This window comes from Bolinopsis microptera, chromosome 10, assembly GCF_026151205.1.
Source record: "Bolinopsis microptera isolate Bmic1 chromosome 10, MBARI_Bmic_1.0, whole genome shotgun sequence".
Classification (NCBI taxonomy): Eukaryota; Metazoa; Ctenophora; class Tentaculata; order Lobata; family Bolinopsidae; genus Bolinopsis; species Bolinopsis microptera.
In genome coordinates, this window is record NC_087081.1 from 2,556,242 (window position 1) to 2,580,861 (window position 24,620).

The following is a 24,620-nucleotide window of genomic DNA, read 5'->3' on the forward strand; positions in this document are numbered from 1 at the left end:
TAATAAATTAATGTTATTTTTATACACCCCAAAATGTTGAAATCATTTAAAAGATACTTTTAAACTTGAGAAGTTGTGCATCTTGAACTGACATGAGGTGACTGATATGTGAAATATGAAACTGTTAAGAAAAGAGAAGTTTACATACAGTTTCTTGACCTTATTCAGACATGGTGACATAATATTACGCCTTACTTAAGTAAATTGACGGTGAAATGTTTAAAAACTTCATCTCAAGGAAAGAGATACAATTCTCACAGCTCACTGCAGACTAGAGCAATTACACTTGGTGTTTTCTTGTTGATAGAATGTAACATTGAGTTATATACGTGGCGTGGGACTGGGTTTTACACATGATACAGTGAGACTTATATAATTTAAAGATATATATTATAAAATATTTTATTATAAAATACCTTATATAATGTGATAAACCTTGGATAACAATATGGTATAAAAATTAAAAGCTCATGTGAGAATATGATGATCACTATCTTGAAGACACCAATAATAGCCTGTACCAAAAATGGCAAAGTCTATTAATTAACTTACCTTTAAAATATATTTCTCCCCTCTATCTTATTGGTTGATTAACTTGTACAGTACAGCACCATAATTATAAGACTCAGACAATAAATCCTATTAAGTCACTATTTTGCGTCACTACTGATAACCGCTGACTCACTAAAAGATCTACCAGACTCTCACGCAGTACTATTAATCCAAAACTCGAAACCCGATACCATCCGACTCGAGATCTACCCACAGATTCGTTTCTCTAAAGTCGACTCCCAATAATGACCGATATAATTTAGAGATCTTTAAATGCCAAAATGTCAATGCGATTTAATCCTTTGCGGTATGAGTTTCATTTTACATCCAGTGATTTCATCTTACGGGCAAGCAGTTTCTTATTGAACTAACGTTTCTGTAATCGCATTGTGTTCTTGTAATTAAATCTGTATTATGTTTAACAAAATCCAGATTTCATAAACCTAATGTTCATATCATGAACGATCTCCAGATTAACTTAACAGATACCATGATATGGATTAAGGTCACTTATAATCCAATATTCGGACACAATATGAATATTGTGGGCCACGATGTGAACTGAACGAGATGACATCACGTGACATCACGTGACTCAACATTTGATGAATTAAAACCACATACTCCTCCCAACCCAGATACGTGTGATTGAATACACGCACTTTATAGTCTAGAATATACTATTATATTATAGCTCCCACACACTCACATGGTATAAACCCCGTTGTTGTACAGCTGGACTCTGATTAATTGAAAGAGGGGTTCCCTGGAATTATAGCACACAAACACAGTATTGCACCCAGTTGTCTGCCAGCCAGGGGCTGCCACTTGAGCTCCCCCGGGGGAGGCAGCTCACAATCTTAGTCACATCCTGCCTTAATCTAACACATCCTTTTGCAATGTAACGTCGCGATCTTAGTCAACCACATCGTTTTACGCGTACGGCCACGGTATATTAAGTAAAATATAATGTTATTATATTATATTATTTATTATTTTTTCATCTATATTTAGATTAATAACATTTACAACAATACTGGATTAAGTTCATTGTCTAAAAGCACTAGGTATATCATATAATGAATCTTATTCTTTTGCACAATCTAGTTAATAATTTACTGATGCCGGCGGCTATAAATGTTTTAATTTACACTCGTTACCAGCTATTCATCAACTAAACTCTTAAATAGTGCATAAATTATTACACGCCTGTTAAATATGGTTACACGTGAGAAATACTAATAACTACAGTACAATAAGTCATGATGTACGAGTGGTCTGAGGGACTAGAACTCTACGATAAAGAACAGAGATTAGTCCCATCCTGTACATGAAAAACCATTAGAAGATGAGGTACAAGTCAGACCTTTGGAGATGACTAATGAATAAATCCAGTGCAGAGTTAGAAAATATGATAGTTTGCTTTGCTTGTACACAACTAAGGACACTGGAGAGAGAAAATATGAGCCCGACGAGAAAAGCAATCTTATTCTTAAAGTCTTAATATCTAAGCTTTTTCCATTGTTAGGAAACCATTGAACACACCGAATGAGGCCAGGCAGGGGCCGGGTAATGATGTTCAAACACTTGCACTATTGGTTTTGTATGCAATATAGATTATAGAATATACAATATAATTATTAATTATACAATATATAATATAAATACAGGTCCCAGATAAACCAGAATAGTTGTTTCTTTTAAAAAGTTCAATAAGTTTCCTTATCGCGATCGTCTCAGTCACAGTTCTCAAATGAGTTGGTAGCTGCTTCCAAACAAAGGGTCTACAATAAATAAATATTTGCTCAGACGATAATTGGAACAGAAGAAACATTTAGGACATTATAATTATATCGTTCGGACACAATAGTGGACACAATAGCGGACACAATACATAATGTTACTTCTATTATACACCAAATGAGCTCCTTCAAACTAAGTTACTGTTTGAATTGAGTTTTTACTACTCCTTCAAAAATATATAACGTATTTATACATGTGTATAATGAACATTGCATCGGCCGGGTCACTATCTGTTGACCGTTTTTATCGTACAAATCGTTTTATAAAGTTATAATAGCAAGGAGGTAGGATAAAGAAACTGATTTAAATACAAGTTTTTAATGCAGTTTGCTGTGTAGGCGTTTCTTGGTTCTAAAAATAAAGGTTGGGCCACTAATCATGGTAGGTGGTATGTACTTGACAATTAACATCAAACATGTAAAGGTGTTTGGTTGAAAAATGTGATGAAACGAGCGAAGTGATGGTCATTAGTTTATTCGGGCCATTTAAACGTTTTTAAACATTCTAACAGTATCAGAAACCTGTTGAAAGACCACGCAGCATTTCACCTGTTATCACTTATCAGTCATAGCGAAAAAGTTGAGTCTACTTTTATCAATTTATAAATTAATACTGATCTTATGAGAAATCATAGTGGTTATCGCATTTGTGTCTAATTCTATAGATTCTTAGGAATTAGTAGTGCACCCATGTACATGTGGTAGCGATAGCCTAGAGTTGCATTGTATGTGACAGAAGATTACTTAAGTGTACTGGATATGTGGTACATATTGAGTGATATCACCACATGTTATAATTGTAGTCATGCATAGCACATAATATTAATAATTTCAGATATGATATTAGCATAAAAATGTAACATTATTTCCCACGATAGCCACTGAGAAATGTGTAAGCTATATTATGTATCAGCATACCATTGCAAATATGCAGCATTTTCATACAATGCACAAAAATGACGAATATATAATATATAATAACTATACCACAGACTATACTGTATACCGCATACATCACCGAAGTATACTTATCTGCAGTAATCAAGAACACCTATTTCATATTTGACATCGTTTCTTACATTCAGAAGGCAATTTGCGGTACAAATTTCTAGGTGAAGTAAGATGGACAAATTCCTTGATTCAGATAAGATATCAGATATCTATCTCTGCAAAGTATCTAGCTCTAGCCACAATCCAAATCTCGAACATACTCAGAGAGGCTCTGTAACCAGCACACACGTTGGAATATTGCAAATATCTTGAATTCCGAACCTTAAATATTTGTACTTTTACTGTGTAGCACGTTTTATTGCCCAACAGTTAAAACTCCTTCAGAATAGCATTAAAGATACTTAGCTATGTCGTATAAAATTTCTATATCGATCAGGGAATTCCTAAGTCAGGTGTTGTGATCACGTGACTTGTTGTGTTCACGTGATTCGAACTCTAGACCAAGTAGATTTAAGTAATTTACATTATGCAGTTTTTAATGAGACACGTCAGCAAAATGAAAGCCAGATTTTGAGGTATATAAAGTTTGATGTAAGATTAAGAAATTGTTTTTTATTCCCCGTTGAAAGCATAATTTCATAATATTTGTGCAGCGCCTCTCTGAGATAGCGCCACGTTTATTGATCAAATGATATCTTCTCAAACAACAATTAAAATCATCTTCCTCTCTCATTCCACGGATCATGTGACAGATAATCATGCTGCTGGAATTTTGTCATCTTCTAATAATACTGGTGTACACCAAAATAAAAATCGTATAATATGTCTAATTTTGTCTATCAATACTCGCAGTGTCGTGGTTATTAAAAGAAAGCGGCATAATTCAAAGCCGAGTTGACATTTGAAAATAACATGGCACTGATCCACCCGTCAAACTTCGCTAGTATTATTTGCGGCAAACAGCCCGGCAGTGTAAACTTCCAAACTGAGCAGGCCCTAGTTAATAATAATAATAATAACGCTTTATTTGTATACCGCTTAGGCCGTATAAGCGACCAAAGTCCAAAAAATGGAGTTGATACTGGCCAACAAAGCGGTGCAGATAAATTTACCTTAGTAGTCCCTTTTCTAATCAAAAATTCAAATTTATAAATTGTAGATTGATCTTAAAGTCCTGCGTCCATGACTACTGAATCACCAAAAATACTGTTCGCACATACAGGATAGGCTTGATGAAATAGATGGGTCTTGAGAGCCTTCTTGAAAACATCTAGTCGAGAGATGGAGCGTAGTGAGTAGGGAAGTGTATTCCAGATTTTAGGAGCAGTGTGAGAGAAAGCACCAGCTGTAGCCCTCAGCCTTGATAAAGGAGGGCGTTCCAGTAGGAAGAAGTCGTGGTCCATTCTGACATGATGTTTACTAGTGTCCCTAATTTTGACCATTGTCCTTAGATATTCAGGAGCACAATCGTTTAGGCACTTGAAAACCAGTAACGCTATCTTGAATTTGATTCGCATTGCTACAGGTAAGAAGTGTAATTCAATCATATAGGGTGTGATGGGCTCCTGTCTCAACTTCCCATGAAGTCCGAATATGAATCTCACAGCAGTATTCTGCACTTTTTGAAGTTTCTGGAGAAGTCGTTCAGAAAGGGCACCATAAGTAGCATTTCCATTGTCCAGAATGGAATGAATTGAAGCATGTACCATTTGGATTTTGAGCTCCTTACTCAGTTTGGAACCTATTCTGCCAAGATTTCGCTGATTTACATAACAAACTCTGACAACGTTGTTGATCTGTGCCTCTAAATTGAGATGGTTGTCAAAAATGAATCCCAGATTCTTTGCTGACTTGGTAGGTTTAATGGAGCATATGCTGTCAAGATTGAATTCAACTTGTTTTGGAGCTTTGGAGTTTGTAGAGATCTCGATTATCTCACTTTTATTGTCGTTGAGTTTCAGGTAGTTCTCACTCATCCATGATTTGATGTGCTCGAAACATTCTTTCAATTTGCTCTTCATAGATTCAATGTCCATGTCTTTCTTAGGATCAAATGAGAAGTATATCTGAGTATCATCAGCATATAGATGGATTTGGAGACCATGCATACTTGCAATATCTTGTAGCTGTTTAGTGTAAAGGATGAAAAATATAGGACCAAGAATTGAGCCCTGAGGAACTCCAATCTCGAGGTCACAGAGAGAGGAATATTCACCCTTAACACCAACGATAAAGGATCGATTTGACAGGTAGCTTGCAACCCATTGAAGAATAATACCACTAAATCCATAGCTATGTTCGAGTCGTCTCAAAAGTCTTTTGTGATTGATGGTATCAAATGCAGCTGACAAGTCAAGAAGAAGAAGAACAGTATGACTCTTCTTGTCAACTTGGAGGAGTATATCATTATGTACCTTGAGCACTGCAGTTTCACAGCTCATGTTTTTCCGGTAACCTGATTGATTTGCTGCGAAAAGATTGTTCTTATTTAGGTACTCGGAAAACTGTGAGTGGGCACACTTTTCTATAACCTTGGAAATAAAACTGAGGTTACTCACAGGTCTATAGCTTTTCAAGTCGTCTGCATCTAGAGAGGCTTTCTTTAGGACTGGTCGTACTATAGCAGACTTCAGAGCATGTGGAAAATAGCCCTCTTGGAGGGATAGGTTAACTATGAGGGTGATATGAGGGAGCAATTCATCGAGACAGTGCTTGAGGAGCCATGTTGGAAGAGGATCGAGTTCACACGACTTATTATTCATCGTCTTAGTAATCAGGGAAAGAACCTCTGATCGAGTAACTAATCTGAAAGCTGTAGCAGAGCATGGTAGAGAACTATGTGTATCATTAGGCATCTCTAACTCTTTTACACAAGGTTTGTCGTCAGATTGACTATCAGCACTGGACAGGCTTTCCTCTGAGATAGACCCATAAATCTTCTTTACTTTATCGTCAAAGTAGTTTTTGAGACTTTCTGCAACTGCTTGATGCGTGGGCCCAGAAGGGGACTTCTGAGAAAGATCTTTATCCAGAAGGTTATTTATAATTCTGTATGTAGCTTTTGGATCTCCTTTAGCATCTGTAAGTCGTTTCTCATAATAGCGATTCCGTTCTCTAGAGATGATTAAGGTAGTATCTACACAAGCTTCCCTGTAGATTTCTCTATAATCTTGAGCATCAGCCATACTTTTATGCTTCTTCCAGAGTCTTTCAGCAGCTCTGCGCTTTTTACGGGCATCATTGCAGTTTTCATTCCACCAGTCACTACGACCAGGTATAAAATAGATGTTCTTAGCTGGTGCATGCTTATTAAGAACTGAGGATATAACAGAATCGTATTTGTCGACTGCGTCATCTAAACTAGTTAGCTGGGATGGAGATGGCATGTGTAGTACAATGTCAGCTTTGAAAGCATCAATATCAATTTTGCTAAACTCACGAACTGTTTTTTGTTCCTTACTTGGCTGCTTTGATGACACATCAATCTCGGGTGCACTAAACTTAACCAGGAAGTGATCTGACGTTGTGCCCGTGTCTTCCACAATTTCAAGCTCTGTGATGTTTAAGTTGTCAGCCGGTGATTCCAATGTTAGCACTAGGTCCAGTGTGCCGCCAGAGATGTGTGTTGGTGAGGAAACATGCTGCTTCAAGCCTTTTGAATGACAGAGTGCCATGAATTGTTTAGCCCAATAGTCTGGATCCTCTACATGAAAGTTGAAATCCCCTGCTAATATAGGAATACCAGATTTAGTTATCAAGGTATCCATGTAATCAGAAAACTGTTCAAGAAACAATTTCTTTCGGGTTAAAACCTAAGGTTAAAACTAAAACAGAGCCTAATATTTAAACCTCAGCTACATGTTTATCTGAACTTTATAGTGAAGTAATCCTGAAGTAGGACGGCACCTGTCATATTTAAAATTCCTGGTTTGTGTAAACAGATCCTGAAGTAGTATGACACTTGGACGACGCTTGTCAACACGAGGTTGTACTAGTAATTCCGAACTTTGGCTCACTGCAGCTTTTTCAGGTTCCGAATAATTGGGGTACTAATTTCAATGTATATCGATGATCGATGTGGATTCAATCTTTTCAATATGTTGCTAAAATATGTTTGCACTTGCACTATGCATACTGTTTGGAACATTGCAATTCAGTCATTTTTCTTTTTCTGAGAAATTCTATCAAGTTCGATGTATTGCAGGATTGCAACATAAATCTGTAAAGTGTAAATGATGTCTATATTAACACCGGGTACTTATCTAGAGATTCGTTTAACACCGGCTGTAGATCAATTCAAGAATGGATTCACACTATATAATGGGGGTTGACGTGCTGTATTGTAATGTCGACGTTAAATCACATCAGATGAGGAATTCACAATTGTTCAGCATCAACATTTCTGTACAATATGTTCATTATACAGTCCAAATACTGGAAAGTTCTAAACCTATTATTTACCCTATTTTATAACTTTATTTACGACTTACGTTGATACAGTTAAAGGAGGAACATGGTACAGTGGTCCATTACTAGAGCTCGCCAAACTTTTGTTGGCCTTAATATTACATCACGTGTAGCTAATAAGTGCAATCAGGTTTCTGTAGTGCAAGCAGAGCTCTCTATCGCCCACTATCTAGAACTTTGTGTGGCAGAACTTACCTTACTCAAAAACAAGAAGTCGTAATTAGACGGCAAAAGACGATGCTTCGTCTCAAGAATCAGTATTATGCCGCCAAAATCTAAGGTAAGGTTTCATCACGCCTCTTATCTATTGGAGTTGACATACTTACAGTTCGCTGTTCATAAATATGCGTAATTTTTGCATTTGTAACATGCGGTACGATAGTGAGCTAACGTGCCGTTCTATCATGTCTGTAGTTGTAGTTGTCAAGGAGACAGCGTTGTCATGGAAACGGCATGATAATTGATATACTACTAATCTGACCATATTGGGTAAAACAAGACCATATTTGGTTGTAAATGATCACGTTTGGTACTAAATAATAAGTCAATTTAATATTTACCAGATATAATAGCCAACTTGTTTTAAAATTATTCAAATTATTCAAATTAATCATTCGTTAAGAAATTACAATAATTCCCATGTTTGGTATCAGTACACCACGTGACCAACGACCAAAAACTATTTTTAAAAGACCCAACAATCTTGAGAATCTGGATAATATCCGATGAATACGTTGACCAGATTGAACTTGCAATAGGAATGCTAAACAACATACCCTGCATCACACGCGCAGACGCAAAACCTTAATCACGTGATAACTTTAGCACAGAATTACTTTTTGCACTGCACTAATCTGCTCTCTGTATACCAGCATTTCCAAACAATCCCAAGCTGCAGCTGCATACACAACTTATAGTTCTAAAAATAGATCACGACACGTTGAGCGTCCTAGCGTTTGCGGAAGATACATGTTGTTATATTATGTAGACTTACGAATAATAATAATATCATAGTGTGTATAATAAAACATATTCAAAAGAATTTGAGTTTGAAAATTCCAACAGATCATGACCCAGCGTGTACGTGTTTTTGGGAACATCAGCTTTTGTGGGATGTCCGGGATCGTACGGTTTGCACTCTGCAGTAACGATCTCATTTCATTACACGTATAGCGTATTATGTGGAGTGGGCAGACTGAGAATAACAGCATATAGCTGTACTTGTCCACATTTGTTAGCTATAAATATAAAGATATTGTCCTCTAACAAACTTGGTATTTTCTATGACAGTTGTCCCGTAGAAATGTTAAAGCGTAAGCTCCAAGAAAGGTCTAATCACAGGCCATAAGCCAATCATGTTGCATACCTTATACCGTCATATCGTGATAAAGTTCCTGTTTTTGAGGAAGGATTCCTATTTTACCAAGTAAAGACTGTGTTAACGATTTAAGTATTATCTTATCTGTGTAACGATAGTATTATCTTATCAGATCACTATTCCAGCAAGTGTGATGGTGGACTAAACCCAAATTGTCCAATACATGGTACAGTTCTAGTGTCACAGTGGCACAGCTCAGTGGCACAGTGTAGTGGCACAGCTTAGTGGCACAGTGGCACAGCTCAGTGGCACAGTGGCACAGCTTAGTGGCACAGCTTAGTGGCACAGTGGCACAGCTCAGTGGCACAGTGGCACAGCTCAGTGGCACAGCTCAGTGGCACAGTGGCACAGCTTAGTGGCACAGCTTAGTGGCACAGCTTAGTGGCACAGTGGCACAGCTCAGCGGCACAGCTCAGTGGCACAGCTCAGTGGCACAGTGGCACAGTGGCACAGCTCAGTGACACAGTGGCACAGCTCAGTGACACAGTGGCACAGCTCAGCGGCACAGTGGAACTTGTACAGTTGTCTGTTGTACTGGTTTTATGGATATCAATTGTCAAGGTAACAGCAACCTATAATTATACCTGACTGATAACTTGATACTTTGTGTTGTACTTAATGACCAGGTCCCAAACACACCTGGTGGTGGTGGGGTTCTCTACAAATCACTCATCAGAGTTATATGTCAACATCAGAGTTATATGTTAACATCAGAGTTATATGTTAACATCAGAGTTATATGTTAACATCAGAGTTATATGTTAACATCAGAGTAACAAGTTAAAGAATACAGTGTTACTGTTAACTTTTCATATGATTTGATACGGTAACACATATGACAATGTTACAGGTACAGGTACTCAAGTTCGACATGCACTCTTTTTCGACACGTACTGTAGTTCGACAAACCCTAAAGTGCGCTACCTCGAACTAGAGTTTTGAAATCTCCGATCTCAAGCAACGATCCTTTACGAGCTTGAAATCTATTCGTTTGTTTGTTTTCCACTTGTCTCATGCTGTTTAACTACGTGAATGTAATCTCTATTATATATATGTGTATATATGTATATAATATCTACCACATACCGAGTACCGGTCTAGAGATTTGGCTGCTGAACCGGAAACAGCCGGATATCAATATATTTTCCTGTTAGCTAGACCAGAACCGAGTGGTAAACAGGAGAATTAAAACTATACTAATATATATATAATATAAAAGGTTCTGGAATTTCTAACCACTTGTTTCTAGATGTCAGAAAATTGTTTTATCTGCCATTGCACCCTGTGATCCTATCATACCCGGCAATAGCCGTTGGATTACAGGCAGAAACTAGAGTACGCTACTTGGACTCTAGTTCGACACGCACCGAAGTTCGACAGGGATGATATCTGTCGAACTTAAGTTTTCGAACTAGAGTACGTGTCGAACTAGAGTACGTGAATCAATATGACATGAATGTTAAATTTAAATATACAGGGTGGCCCATAAGTGACTACCCACACGCAACCTCTTAATAACTCACGTAATTCGTCTCCAAATTGCACCAAAATTTCAGAGATTATAGATATGGGTCAAACTTAGATTTCCTGAAAGTTTCGTAAGCCACGCCCAATTACAGTGGGCGTGGCGTGACACTCCCTCTTTTTCACTATTGTCTTCATCAAATGAGAACGCTTTAAGCTAAGAACTCAAAATTTTTTGCACACATTTGGCTTGATAATTGAAAACTTTTCCAAAAGTTTCAAGTTCATTGGTTTAAATATGGCTGAGTTATGACCATTTTAAAATCCATCGGATATGTGATCCGAGCACTCAGTCAGTGATATTTGCACTCAATTAGTGATCTCGTCACCCAATCTGATCAAGAGTAAGGCGTTAGCGTGAATTAATGAGGTTCATTAGGCTTTGATTGGATACCGATGATGACTTTGCTAGAAAGGAAAACACAAATTTTTAGGATAAATCCGGGTGCCAATCTTAGGTGTGTCCATCACGTCACCAACAACCATCGTGATGTTTTCTACAGTCCTCTTGTGATGAATGTCAAAGCAGCTTTTCCGGCAAGGGGGTGGTCGGTTGAATTTCATCTGAAATTGTCGTTTAATCTGAGGGTAGAACTCCCCATTTTCTTTCTTCAGGTAGACGAACAATCGTTGTTCTGCAGTAAAGGGAGGATAGTGAACCATTTACGATGATTCAATGGATGGTTCATTCCTTTTTATTGATTGTAAGGAACCTGTGACTAGCAGGGCTAACAAGCCCTGAAATGGTGACACCACCATAAATTCGTGTGATAGCGTTTTAGGTGCTGTCAGCTGTATAGGCCGGCCCATAAGCAGGCTGCAACCAATCAAGCGGTGCATGTGAGCCAAACAGGTCATTAACCAAGTGACGAGATCACTGACTGAGTGCTCGGATCACGTATCCGATGGATTTTAAAATGGTCATAACTCAGCCATATTTAAACCAATGAACTTGAAACTTTTGGAAAAGTTTTCAATTATCAAGCCAAATGTGTGCAAAAAATGTTGAGTTCTTAGCTTAAAGCGTTCTCATTTGATGAAGACAATAGTGAAAAAGAGGGAGTGTCACGCCACGCCCACTGTAATTGGGCGTGGCTTACGAAACTTTCAGGAAATCTAAGTTTGACCCATATCTATAATCTCTGAAATTTTGGTGCAATTTGGAGACGAATTACGTGAGTTATTAAGAGGTTGCGTGTGGGTAGTCACTTATGGGCCACCCTGTAGGTATCGGGAATGTCACTTCTGGCTCACATGTGCCAGACAATGCAAAATATTACAGATCAAACCATTTGTGTCTGATCACTGTGTAGTGTGTATTTTGGAGCTATTTTAGGTTTCCGAAGAATCGACTCGGAGAACTTAAATATCATTAAATACCATGAAGGGATTTATTTGGAATCTAAGGACCGATGTTATTTATTTTTTAAGATCTTCACGGCACCGGGAAGGAGGTTGATAAAGAAAACCTGACACAAAATGTTGGCCGATATCCATTCCATGTAGGAACGTAAAAGGAACACAACAGGTGTCCACTCTCCAATAGCAGAACTAGTTACGTAACTTCTCAGACAACTAGCCATATCCACTCTCCACTCTCCGCTCTCCGCTCTGTGTTATAACAATTACATGCGGAAATCAGCAGAAGATATTACACCTATAAGCATGTTATTGAGCTAATACCACACACACACTCACACTCTCGGGGTGTAATATAGTTAACTGAATTACACGCACTCCGGGATATTGTATTAGCAATTACACGCCCCTTTCAATCACGTGATACTCATTTCTGTCACGTGATACTCGTTTTCTACACCATCACGTGCGTTTAATGTACCCTTAGAAAGTACTCATGTGGATAACCTGAGCAAACATACCATGTATAATATAATGTGTGAATATTTGGCAAGATCTCGATTCTCGGGTGATGGAATGTTACTTTTGGTAAGGAGTGTTTTAAATGACAAATATACCATATTAATTACATCAGCAGGATACGTGAGTGTGACGTGTGTGATGTGTGTAATGTGGTTGGACTTTTAACATTTTTTGAATACTTTGAGCCAAGGACTGAAGGATTAAAGCATCATGTTCGTAAGTCTGGGGTGTAGCTGTAAGCAGAACTTTCAAGTTTGAATTATCAAGCCGAGAAATGTGCGTGGTACCAAATATTTCATTTTCCCACCCGGGAAATGCACAATAATATTTACATAAACACTGTATAACATAAACCTGAATACCCATGAAAACATACATGTGATAATTAGCGTTAATAATAATACGTGTGATTCAAATTAACCGATTAAATAACCAAACTTCACAACATTCTGACAACCTTAAGTAGGTGGTTAAGAGTTATCTCATCCTTACCCGGGTCTACACAGGTCTGACTCATGTCACGTGGTGTTGTGATGACGTCACGTGGTGTTGTGATGACGTCACGTGACATTTTAAAAAACACAGTATTATTCCTGACGGCTGGTTCATCTCCTATTCTTAATGACATTAACTAGAACTGCTTTGAGCAGTTATAAACCGACAATGCCATAGTTTGTAGTGTGAGAGTGTGTAAGTGTGTGGGGGCGTGACAGGATGCGACTGTAATTCTTAACATACCACACGTGACATTGTATTGTCACGTGACAAACACATTGTCTTGTTGGGAGAATGTATGTGATGTGTTAAGTGCTGCAGAGAGGAGTTTTAGTTATAATTGTCTGTGTTTTTACGGAAAATGGAGGGAATTGTGCTGTCGGAAGGTTTGTTCCAGAATGAGAAGGAAGAGGAACCAATTGTTAACAAACTATTTTGAAACATGTGAGTTATTTGTTATTATGTTATTAAACTGTACATCCACAATGAAAAGGGTAAGGTACTATTCGAATAGGTGTCACAATCTGTATGTTCACGAGACTAATTTCGGTATGTAATAAATATATAATGAGGAACTGTAAGCTTAAAACTAATTTGTGGATTAACAACTTTATTAAACATAAAATGTTAGCAGCCTCACATAACATTGCATGTATTCAAGATGATAACTTAATTACAAACCTTAACTTTCTCAGGCATTGAATTCAGTTTCTTTAAGAGGCGCTTGTTGACAATGGCAATATCTTCCATTGTCAGCTTTGCTTCATCCATCTCATCGTTTTTATCGTTAATCTCTTGAGTAAGTCTGGATGACAATAAATACATCATTGAGAAGAGGAAATGACTACACAAGACAGATTCTAGATCTCAAAACCAAAAGAAAATTTAATGAAAACCCACAATTTTTGGAACTGATAAGTGATAACTAATTAAAGGCATGATATTTAAAAACAATATTGCACCTTTAACAATATAAAAACCAAAACCAACATCAAAATTTCTTATCTCATACTGAACCTACTTAAATTCATCAAATTCCTTGAATTCTCACCTCTCCTTCTCATCGAGAAGTTCGCTGAGCATGAGTCTGAGGTCTTCATAACTCTCACGCTGCCCTCCTTCCGACATGTGGACACTGTGTTCATCCTCTTCTTGATCTGCGGTAATAGATGATTTATATTTAACTTTATTACAACACTACATTATTAGGTTGGATTATTAGGTTGAAAATACAATATGATGGTAATGACAATATATCATTCATGGTTATTATGATTTTAAATACTAAAATGTTGTGCCGAAATCACTGTAGGACTAGAATGGAAAACGATAAAAGCCCAATCAACAGTAATAATGCAAAAACCTTCAGCTTCTTCGTCCAATATTGGCATCACATCCAACAGGCTCATATTGCTACTGCACTACTCTGCAGAGAAAACCTCAACACAAACACCCTAAGCTTTACTTCTGGTCATGTTTACTATATCTGAAGAAACTATGTTAATTTAATAATTAAATCTGATGCTTAAAGTAAAGTAAGTAACGTAAAGTAAAATTTATGACATCACATCATCACACATGTTTACAAAATATCATTGCACTATGCTTAAAAATAAATAATAAATATTTCCCCACTAACATTAATTATTTATCAAAACATTATCCTATTATTACGACAGGCAGACATACAGTGAATAAAAGAGTGTTAGATTGAACTGAATAACAATGATTCTGTTACATGCCATAGATCAAAACATTTTCAAGTTTCCATTGCAGACCCCAACCTACAGGGTATCCTAAAAAGGCAACTATGTAACTTTTATTAATAACTTGACTCAGATCATATGAAACTTCAGAAGTCATGTGCTATGCTCTCTTGCTTATCTCTACTTGATAATTACACGCTGAGCGGATTACCCTGTTACTGTGTTACACCGGATATACAAGCGAATTATACATTGCACATTGTATTATGGCTGTTCGGTATGATTCTGACAAGTATTTGAAGAAAATATTCGAGGAGGGAATCGGGTCTGACGAAGTTTTTGGGGAGGATAATCTGAAGGAAGTGCAGAAATCATGTAATTCATTGTTTAACGACATGTGTCAAGTTTATAACTGTGATGACCCTGGGGATTTTGAACCTGATATGTTAAACAAGACCTCTGTTGTAAAGGCCCAGATGGCTGAGTGGTTGCATGCGGCGATTTATCTTCTTCATCAGACTTGTTTGCCGATGATGTCTTCTGCCAGAAGAAAGATTGAAGATTTGCAGGAAGAGAATATTTCTGATAAAAAGGAAATGATCACTCTGCAGAATAAAGTTATCACCATGAAAGATAGAGATTTAGCAATCATTCAGCATTCAGTTCAGAAGGAGATAAAGTCTTATTCTTCAATACTACAGGAGAGCTGCTCAACACTGCAGGAGAGCTGTTCAACTGCTCTATCACCGACGAAGATTGCTACAGCAGTTAAGAAGATCGTCAAGGAAGAGGACAGAAGTAAAGAAGTTGTTGTGTTCGGTGTTGAAGAGGAGAATGGCGAGTGTCCAGCTACAAAAGTGTCTAAAATCCTCGAACAGCTGGAGGAGAGGCCACGTATCACGGGATGCAGGAGAATCGGTCAGCGTGGAGCTGATCTCAAGAGACCGATCATATTCAGTGTTCAGAGTGCGGACGTGGTTTATCAAATACTGAAAAAAGCTAAGCGACTTAAAGATATAGAAGGTCTTAAGACAGTCTATATTTCACCAAATAGAACTCCCGAAGAACGTATCAGCCGTCAGAAACTCGTTACCGAACTAAAGAAGAAGCGATCAGACGACCCGTCTGGAAGCTATTTCATACGGAAGGGTGAAATAGTGAAGGCTGATAAATGAACTTGAAGGTTTTGTATCGTGTGATATGTTTTGTCTGTGCATTTACGAGAGTGCCTTTTGACCACAGCTCACAATTCATGATTTGCTTTTAATTTTGTTATATTGAGTATCACAGCTCACATTTCATTCTTGCCTGAAGGGCCCATCTTTTGCGAGCGTGACTTGTCATGCAATCATCGTGTTTTGGTGTCCCGTCATTATTTACAGACGGAAGCATGTTTTTACCAGTTTTATTTTCTGATCGATTTATTGCTGTTCTGTAAATTTTGAAAAGATTTTCATAAAAAAATTATGCTCCACAATCTGCGGCACAAATTTCAGTGCAACAATACATCAGGAACCTGTTCATTCATTTTACTGCCAGAGTGGTTGAATTTCTTCAAGTGCTGCTGACTGAATTTCTTAAAGTGCTGCTGTTGAGCATATTTCACTTAATTTGGTTCATTGTGTTCAGAATCTGAAACCAATCGGCACCTAAAATTTCAAGGCTCTAATTCATTCAGGAGCTTCGGAATGATAATGTGATCCACTCTGTAAACAGCTACAGGATCTAGTCAGCTTGTATGTGGAATTACCAGATTAGGCGGTTGGTGCTTAGCTGCATGTTAACGAGTCTGTAGGCTGATCAGGTATCTAATGAGTACATGGCACCAGCAATACACTGCATGTAAAACACCACTCATGTGAAGTTTTTTCTTCAGCAAATCATGTGGTTATCCAAGCTTAGCATCAGATGATCTCCTCTTTGGGACCATGAGTGATATTGATTTGAATCAAATTGTTTTTAGTAAAACAGGTCCTTAGGAAAAAATTTTAAAAAGTACTAGCAAAATTGCACTAATTTTTTTCAATTTTACTTTTTACTTTATTAGGGGGCGGGGGCGCCAGAATCCAACGTTACGCCACTGAAGAAGGCATGGACTGCCCCTGTATCTAGTGTTTGATGTCTCCTGCACAGTGGCGTAACGAAGGGCCCTGCTGACCCCGCTGTGCAGGGGGGCGCCGTCTTAGGGGGGCGCCAAATCGTCGTTTGAATGTGGGACAATTTCGAAAACTTAACTAAAGTACTAGCAAAACTGCGCGTTTTGCTCTAGATACACACTTTTTTAGAGATTTTTACCGGCGTATCTTCTAAAATCACCTAATTTGTTCAATTTTAGGGAGGGGCACCAAAAGGGGAGGGGCGCCAACAGGGGGGCGCCTTTTCGGCAGGGGGGCGCCAACAGGCAACGTTACGCCACTGCTCCTGCAACCTGATCCCTGGGAGAAGAGTTACGAGGGATAGATGAAATGACTAAGTGCTTAACGGGTGATACTCGTAAAATATCTGTTCCATATATATTGGACTCAATTCAATGTGCAAGGATATGCAGATGACCACCAGGTATATAAAACTTTCAAACCTTGTGATCAGGTAAATGTTCTGGGCATCCAAATTGTGAATTGCGCTAAGACCATACAGCGCTGGATGGTTGAATATTGCCTTCAACTTAATCCTGGAAAAACACAAATACTTATCATCGCCTCACCTCAAGTTCTAAACCAGGTCAGTATAGGGGGAGTTAAGCTATCAAATGGTACCTGTATCAGATTTGTCAGCACAACAAAGAACCTTGGTGTTCAAATTGACCATCATCTTACTTTTGAGCCTCAAATCATGTCCCTCAAAAAGCATTGTTTCAGACTCCTTAGGAATGTAATAAGGAGAAAATATCTCTTTAGTAAAGCTCAGCTCAAGCTTATAATTAACAGCATCATTGTCTGCAAATTGGACTACTGCAATGCTCTTTATTATGGAATTAGTGACAACCTCATCCACCAACTCCAACTCGTTCAGAATGCAGCTGCTAAAGCTATAGTAGGACTATATAAATATGATCATCTAGGAGACACTCTGAAAGACCTTCATTGGCTGCCTATTAGTTACAGAATTCAATATAAGTTATTGCTTCTTGTCTATAAATGTCTTAATGGTATGGGACCAGATTATTTAAGTGATATGTTTAAATATGCCAATTATAATCATCTTATCTATTTGACTGAACCAAGAGTATATTCACAGTATGGAGAAAGATCGTTTCAGAAGGTTGGCCCTAAATTATGGAATGAGCTGCCTCTTGAAATTAAGAATTGCATGTCACTGGAATCTTTTAAAGTGTATCTGAAAACGTTTCTTTTTAAACGTGTTTTTGATATTAATTAATTTACTACTTTTTCAACGTGTCTACTGTTAAGTGCATACCCTTAACCTTGTAATTTAGTGTATCAAGTCTTTACAATTTTCTATGGTTTGGAACCTAAATGTGGATTGCTTTTCAGGTTTTCTTGTATCCTGACTTGTTTTCGTGGCACACCTGTGCATTTTAAGTTGTTGTGCCACTATAATCTATAAGTTTAAATTATTATTATTATTTATTGGACCGTCGACGAGACCAACTCGGCACACGTCCTGGTAGGTTGTAAACCTACAACGAAGTACCCGCTTCCGAATAACGTGTCGAAGAACAGTTTTTTGTCAGATTTGTTGCTCATGATTTATGATTGTGCTCTGCCAATTCCATCACTCGATTTAAATGAATGTTTATTATATTGTTTGAATGATATTTTACTAGTTCATACCATTTACCCACTGTGGATGATAAATTACGATTTCAAACGTTCTTGAGTCATTAACACTGATCACATTGTTGCCTTTTTGGATACCCTTATTAAATAATAAATCTATACAGTGCAGTAACAAAGAACTGTTCCATATTGTCGTTGTAATAAGTTGACAGCCTTATCAGGCTTACGTTATTTTTTAAATTTTCATTTGTTAACATAACATAACATAACATAACATTATAAATAATGCCTCTCTGGGCATCTCAAAAAGAAATTCATAGAAAATGAACACTTTACGTTTGAAACCGTATAGTTACAAACGTTTAATAAAATTCAACTAAATACCTTTGCTATTAACCTTGATATTAACTTTGTTTACCTGAGGACCCCAGGCTATTATGTTCATTAACGAATGAAGATTTGGCGGAATGACAGGCTGAGCGCGGCGCAGTAATAACCTTGTTGGATCTAAATTCAAAAATTAAATTATTTTTATAAACTACAAATTTGCTACATATGATTTAAATGCTACTTGATTGTTAATTCTTGGAAAAGATAAAATAAACGATTTAAAATTATCTTTAGTTGATCATTTTTATATTACAAAGGTTTATATTTTTACCCCAGTTTTTAAAATGTGTACCATTTTTATAGCATTTAATTTATTGTATTATATTGGAAATGTGCACTGTGCTTTCCGCGGTGGAAATATAAACGATATTAATTCATCGCAGCTAGGCGAGGCCCAATCGTGTATCTCGCTGATCTAGCGAGAAGCATAATTGAGTGCGCGGCGCGGCCCAGTAAACATTGCGCTACAAATGTGATATGGTAATATCCAGCTTTATAAATTTTCTGAGCTCTAGCTGGTTTGTGTACAGCATACTTTAATTTTTAATTATAATCTCACGATCATTAATTAATTGGCGATGCCAAGTTTTTCACAATTTGATCTTGTTAAGGTTTATAATACATTATAGGAACTCACGATTTGCAATTTTATGCGCGGCGCATGGCATGGCATCAAAAAATCAAAAATCAAAAATATAATGACAGAAACATCATCACATATCATCAAAAATATATCTACTAAAGTTTTAAAATTATCTTAAATCTATTGGCCTAGACAACCTTAAGTTAAAATGAATTTAATTTACATACTTTCCATATTATCAGGGATATTTTATACGATATATAAGATATATACAAAAACATATACGTTATACGACCACAGCGCAGACAGTCACATACCTCCAAATATTGTGAAGACTAGTGGCAATGTCAATTTTATATTTTCTCGAATTTTCTGTACACGAATGACGACACTGTGACTAAAGGAACTAATGACAAATATAACGATAACAGATAACAAAATTACAAAAATGGCTAGAGAGTGTGCCTCCACACCATATTCAAGACTAGTGAGACAAACAACAAAGGATCCTTTCTCTGACTGACTGAAGTACTCTCTACTCATAGAAATCTTTGTTATGAGCTTTCCCATACCCACTGTTGATCTTATCTACTGGCTTAAAATGAGTTGTAGTGAGGATGTGTGACCCTGATGTCAAAGAATGTTCTCTCAAAGGGTGCATTCACCCTCTTTTTTTAACGCCACTATTGGCACTCGAGTCCTTGATCTTTCCGATGGTTCACTGTGCCTTTTGAGCTGCCGTCCTTCAGCTTCTGTCAACTGAAATTACTATTCTAATCCAAGTTAAGGCAATCAGCCGACGCGCGGCTTTTATGGTTATATATGATATGTTTAATCTGTAATAAAGATCAAAATTCAAATTTGTTTCTCTAAAAAATTTGTTTCTCTTCAGTCCAACAGCTGCAACATCAGGACAGGCTTCATGCTGAGTGTTGGTCTTCCTTGAGAATGAAGTTGGTTGTACAGGCAGATGTGTAGAATACATCCTTACACTTTGATTCTTGGAGGAAGAAAGCTGCAGTATCTCTTATGGCATTTTTGAATTCCTTTTTAAATTTTTTTATTAGAGGGATGAGATGATGTACCCTACCTGTGTGCAGATATTTTGAAATCATGTTATAAGTCATCAGAGGGCCTTTTAATTGGGCTTATGTTATCTTCAGTAATAATTGCATATTAATAACCCCATTAACATTTCCCCTTTTTACTTATTTATCATTTATTATTATTCTATTTATTTAATTGATATAATATTTTATCATTGTGTACAGTGTCTATGACTCTATGTTTATAGTATATAGTTTTATAATGAGATTAATCAGAGCTGTAATATATTGAATTATACCATTATAATATTAGAAGGATATAGACAGCATTTTGAGCTTGAGTGGTGCAGGGCAGGGGGCAAAATCTTTTATGCACGGGTATTGGTGTGGGAGCAGTGGTGTAACGAAGGGCCCCGCTGACCCTGCCGGGGGGGGGGGGGGGGGGGGGGGGGGGGGGCCATCTTAGGGGGGCGCAAAATCGTCGTTTGAATGTGGGACAAATTTGAAAAACTTAACTGAGGTACTAGCAAAACTGCACGTTTTGCTCTAGAAACACACTTTTTTAGAGATTTTTCGGGTATATTCTCTAAAATCACCTAATTTGTTCAATTTAAGGGAAGGGCGCCAAAAGGGGAGAGGGCGCCAACAAGGGGGCGCATTTTCGGCGGGGCGCCAACAAGCAACGTTACGCCACTGAGTGGGAGTGTGTCTTGTTGGGTTTAGGTTGCAAGAATTTGGGTTGTAGTTCGAGTTGGAGATTTTGGTTTTGTGTCATAGCAAGGAGTGTTATAAAGTTGTTGTACTCTATAAGTGTATATTCACCTACAAGCATAACTGCTTGGCGTGATGAGGTACATCTTTGATTGGTCGAAGGTCTTTCAACAACACAGCATCATCACTTTCATAGTAGTCCCCGGCTTATGACGGGTTCATAGCGGTATTAAACATGTTTTTCTGGGCCCAAACATTCTACGCTCCTACTATGCTATTACTGGTCTCTTGACTAACTCCCAATCATCTGTCCATATGGTATTGTTTCTGGACAAATAGATGGTATACGATGCCCTCAGGCTGATCTCATCGATCTTCATGCAGGCCTTCTTCTTCTCTTTGTTGTTTACGTTCAGGTGGTTCATAAAGGTTGGGAGGCTATAGTTGTAAATGCCTCGAGCTCCCACTTCTACTGTCTGGAGCTTGCAAGCCCATCCGTTGGCTTCTATCTCTTCTGTCAGCTGCTGATATCTCTTCATCTTTCGCTTCTCTTGATCAGCAAAGTTCTGCTCATTTCCACAAGTCAGCTCCATTAGATAAACCTTCTTTGCTTTATCTGAATAGATCACTACATCAGGTCTTAGTGGTGTAGCTGCAATGTGCTGCGGGAAGTTCCTCTGTCTCTCATCCTCATCAAATATTATCTTCCAGTCGTTGGCATCTGAAAAGAAATATCTTTGGGTTTTATGATGAGTTGGGTCAGCTAAGGTAACCTTCTCGCGCTTATTGCCTGCCTTGTGAAAGACCGACGGTGCCCTCTTCGATTCCTTGGCGATGTCGGAATTAAACTCTTCAATCTGTGATGAAACGGTCTTCATGATTTCACGTAGGACCTGATCATGGCGCCAGTTGAAACGTCCCTGTCTTAGTGCAACCTTGCAGAACGTCAGGATATGATTGAGTGTCCCTTGTTTGCTGCAGAGTTTACAGTTTCCTGAAACGGCTTTATTCCAAAGCTTTAGGTTGCTAGGTGTTGACGCAGTGTCATGAATAGCATTGACATGAAACTTTAACAGTTCCGGACTAAGTTGATAGATCAAGTTATTCCACGTGGTGTCAAATGTCATTGTATTTTTCCATGTGAGAAAGAGGTTTTGCCGCTTTTTGTCAAAAAGTGAACAAATAAGTGTCTCTTCATCAAAGGTCCTCACCATGTTGGTTAGCAGTTTCCTCTCTGATTTGTCCTCATATCTTGTCCCATACCCGAGGCCAGTTGTACCAACTGCAGGTATAATTATAGTTATCTAATCTTTAGTTTAGAGTGTTGCATGTATTATAATTGTAAGTTTATTAATTTTTAATAATTGTTTTTCTCTTCTATGAGTAATTTGGCGCTCCACTAGCTACCTTAAAGCTACAACTTAGCCTGTATTTAAGTCAGTCATTTTAATACATTCAACACTGTTATATAATTGACTAGACACCCGCTAGTCGAAAGCTTTGCTCGAGGAAATTTTAAAAATCAGTTAATTACAATTACAGTGAATGGGATATTGACTTTGAATAAGGAATGTTATGACATGATTGGATCTTGTGATATAAATTAAGAATAGCTCATCGCATGTGATCCTCGACAAGCTAGTATGTTTTACTACAAGCTTTCGGTTCTTCACGATTGACTTTAACATTGATTACTTTAACTGGTTGTTTCACTTGTCCTCACTTACTTTAATAGGATCAAAAGTTCCATTTTCGTATTTGGCAGGATGAGGTCTATCTTCATTACCTATGATTAAATACCAAACATATTATGATAACAAAATCAAGACAAATAACACTATCTTTATATTTAACAGGAATGATGGCCGGGGAAAATATAACACCATCTGTAATTCCCTCGCGTCCCTACGTGGACCACATTCCCCAGAAACTGAAGTTATCTGAACACTTCAGTTCACTCATGCTCAGCTTTGACCGCTGGGCAACAATCATAGAGGTTTTATCCATGACAATCTTAACTTTTGTTGCTTGGTTCTACGAGATTAAAGTTGAAGGAAGCATGTCTTTGTTCCATGTAGCGCTTGCAAAGTGGGGCTTGAGCTTGTTCAGGAGGATTTATAACAACTATCTGGAGGCAACTTTCTGTGCATTTCCTAGCTACAGGACCCAGACTGTGTCTGAGCATCGACTGAATAAGGAGAGGGATCTGACTGGACGAGACAAGGAGCAGATGAAATACATTGTATACCAGGATAAATTGATTTTTGCCGGTCAGTTCTGTTTTGATTTGGTGGTATACTTCATGCTGCCTGGTTATTATCCGGGAGGGGATATCACAGGTACTCTCTCAGAGAGGGTCATGAAACTAGCTCTCAACCATTATGTTCTGTCATTTGGCATGTATTGGGGTCACAGAGCACTCCACAAGAATGCGTGGCTTTGGAGGAATGTTCACTCTGTCCATCACTTTGCAAAGCATCCCTTGTCCAGGACAACATTCCAGGAGCACTGGGGTGATAAGATCTGGAATGCCTTTTTTGGGCACTTGTTTGCTCAGCTTCTCGTACCCTTGGATAGGCAAATGTTCTATGTTTCAAGGATCCTACGAACATGTGAGAGCCTGGAGAAGCATTCTGGATCAAGTGGTCCTTTCAATCTGGTTCATTCGGTTCAGAGGTGGATTCCATTTGCAGACATGCCCCACCATCACGACTGGCACCACGAGGGACACAAGGGTTCCAACTTTTCCTTCACACCAGTCGGGGGACTTTGGGATTGCCTGTTTGGAACAAGAAATGCTGGTCGAGCTTCTGAGGCGGCGCAGACGTCTAATGATGTGTTGGAAAAAAGCCAAAAGAGAGTGCCTCCCACAGCTGATACAAGCTTCTTTGACGGGCAATATTCCTGTTTTATCCCGCAAGCGTGTATGACAGGAGCTGTTGCTTTGAGGTTAATGAACATTATTTAAGTGAAAGATGTTGTTATCAAAGTCTTGATACTTCAAATCTGGATGAGTTCAGTTAGCTGGAGGAGTTTACCAAGCTGTACTAGTGTAGGCCCGGGCAATAAAACGCATTTTACTGTTTTTAGTTTTATAGTTTTAACAGTTCTTTTATTCAAATTTCTGATTGTTTCTGAATAGACTCAGTGAAGAAAGATTCTAATGGAAATAAATAGCTGAATAAAGTCATTTCTACGTCATACTCATATTCTCAATAAATGTAATAGATTTGTAGTGTTGTAATTAGTTTAAAACTTTGTAATTAGTTTAAAACTGTTGTAATTAGTTTACAACTTTAAAAACTAATTACAACACTACAAATCTATTACACTTATTGAGAATATGAGTATGACGTAGAAATGTCGATACGTTATTCAGCTATTTATTTCCATT

General features: G+C 37.8%; 3 protein-coding genes across 4 annotated transcripts in view; 1 reads left to right on the forward strand and 2 right to left on the reverse strand.

The window, feature by feature from the left end:
- The window catches only part of LOC134821962 (liprin-alpha-2-like), a 45,837-nt gene extending 31,302 nt beyond the window's left edge, over window positions 1–14,535 (reverse strand). For both annotated transcript variants that reach the window (XM_063832794.1, XM_063832795.1), the window contains exons 1-3: window positions 14,414–14,535; window positions 14,102–14,207; window positions 13,732–13,855 (exon numbers count right to left, since the gene is read on the reverse strand). In XM_063832794.1, the coding sequence (XP_063688864.1) occupies window positions 13,732–13,855; window positions 14,102–14,207; window positions 14,414–14,459 (276 nt within the window). In that variant the 5' untranslated portion in view covers window positions 14,460–14,535. The remainder of the gene's footprint in view (window positions 1–13,731; window positions 13,856–14,101; window positions 14,208–14,413) is intronic.
- LOC134821963 (U6 snRNA-associated Sm-like protein LSm5) overlaps window positions 1–24,467 on the reverse strand; it is a 70,783-nt gene extending 46,316 nt beyond the window's left edge. The window contains exon 1 of the mRNA XM_063832797.1: window positions 24,438–24,467. The gene's annotated coding sequence lies outside the window, so the exon portion shown is untranslated. The remainder of the gene's footprint in view (window positions 1–24,437) is intronic.
- LOC134821959 (uncharacterized) overlaps window positions 1–24,620 on the forward strand; it is a 103,336-nt gene that overhangs the window by 32,743 nt on the left and 45,973 nt on the right. The gene's annotated exons all lie outside the window — the stretch shown is intronic.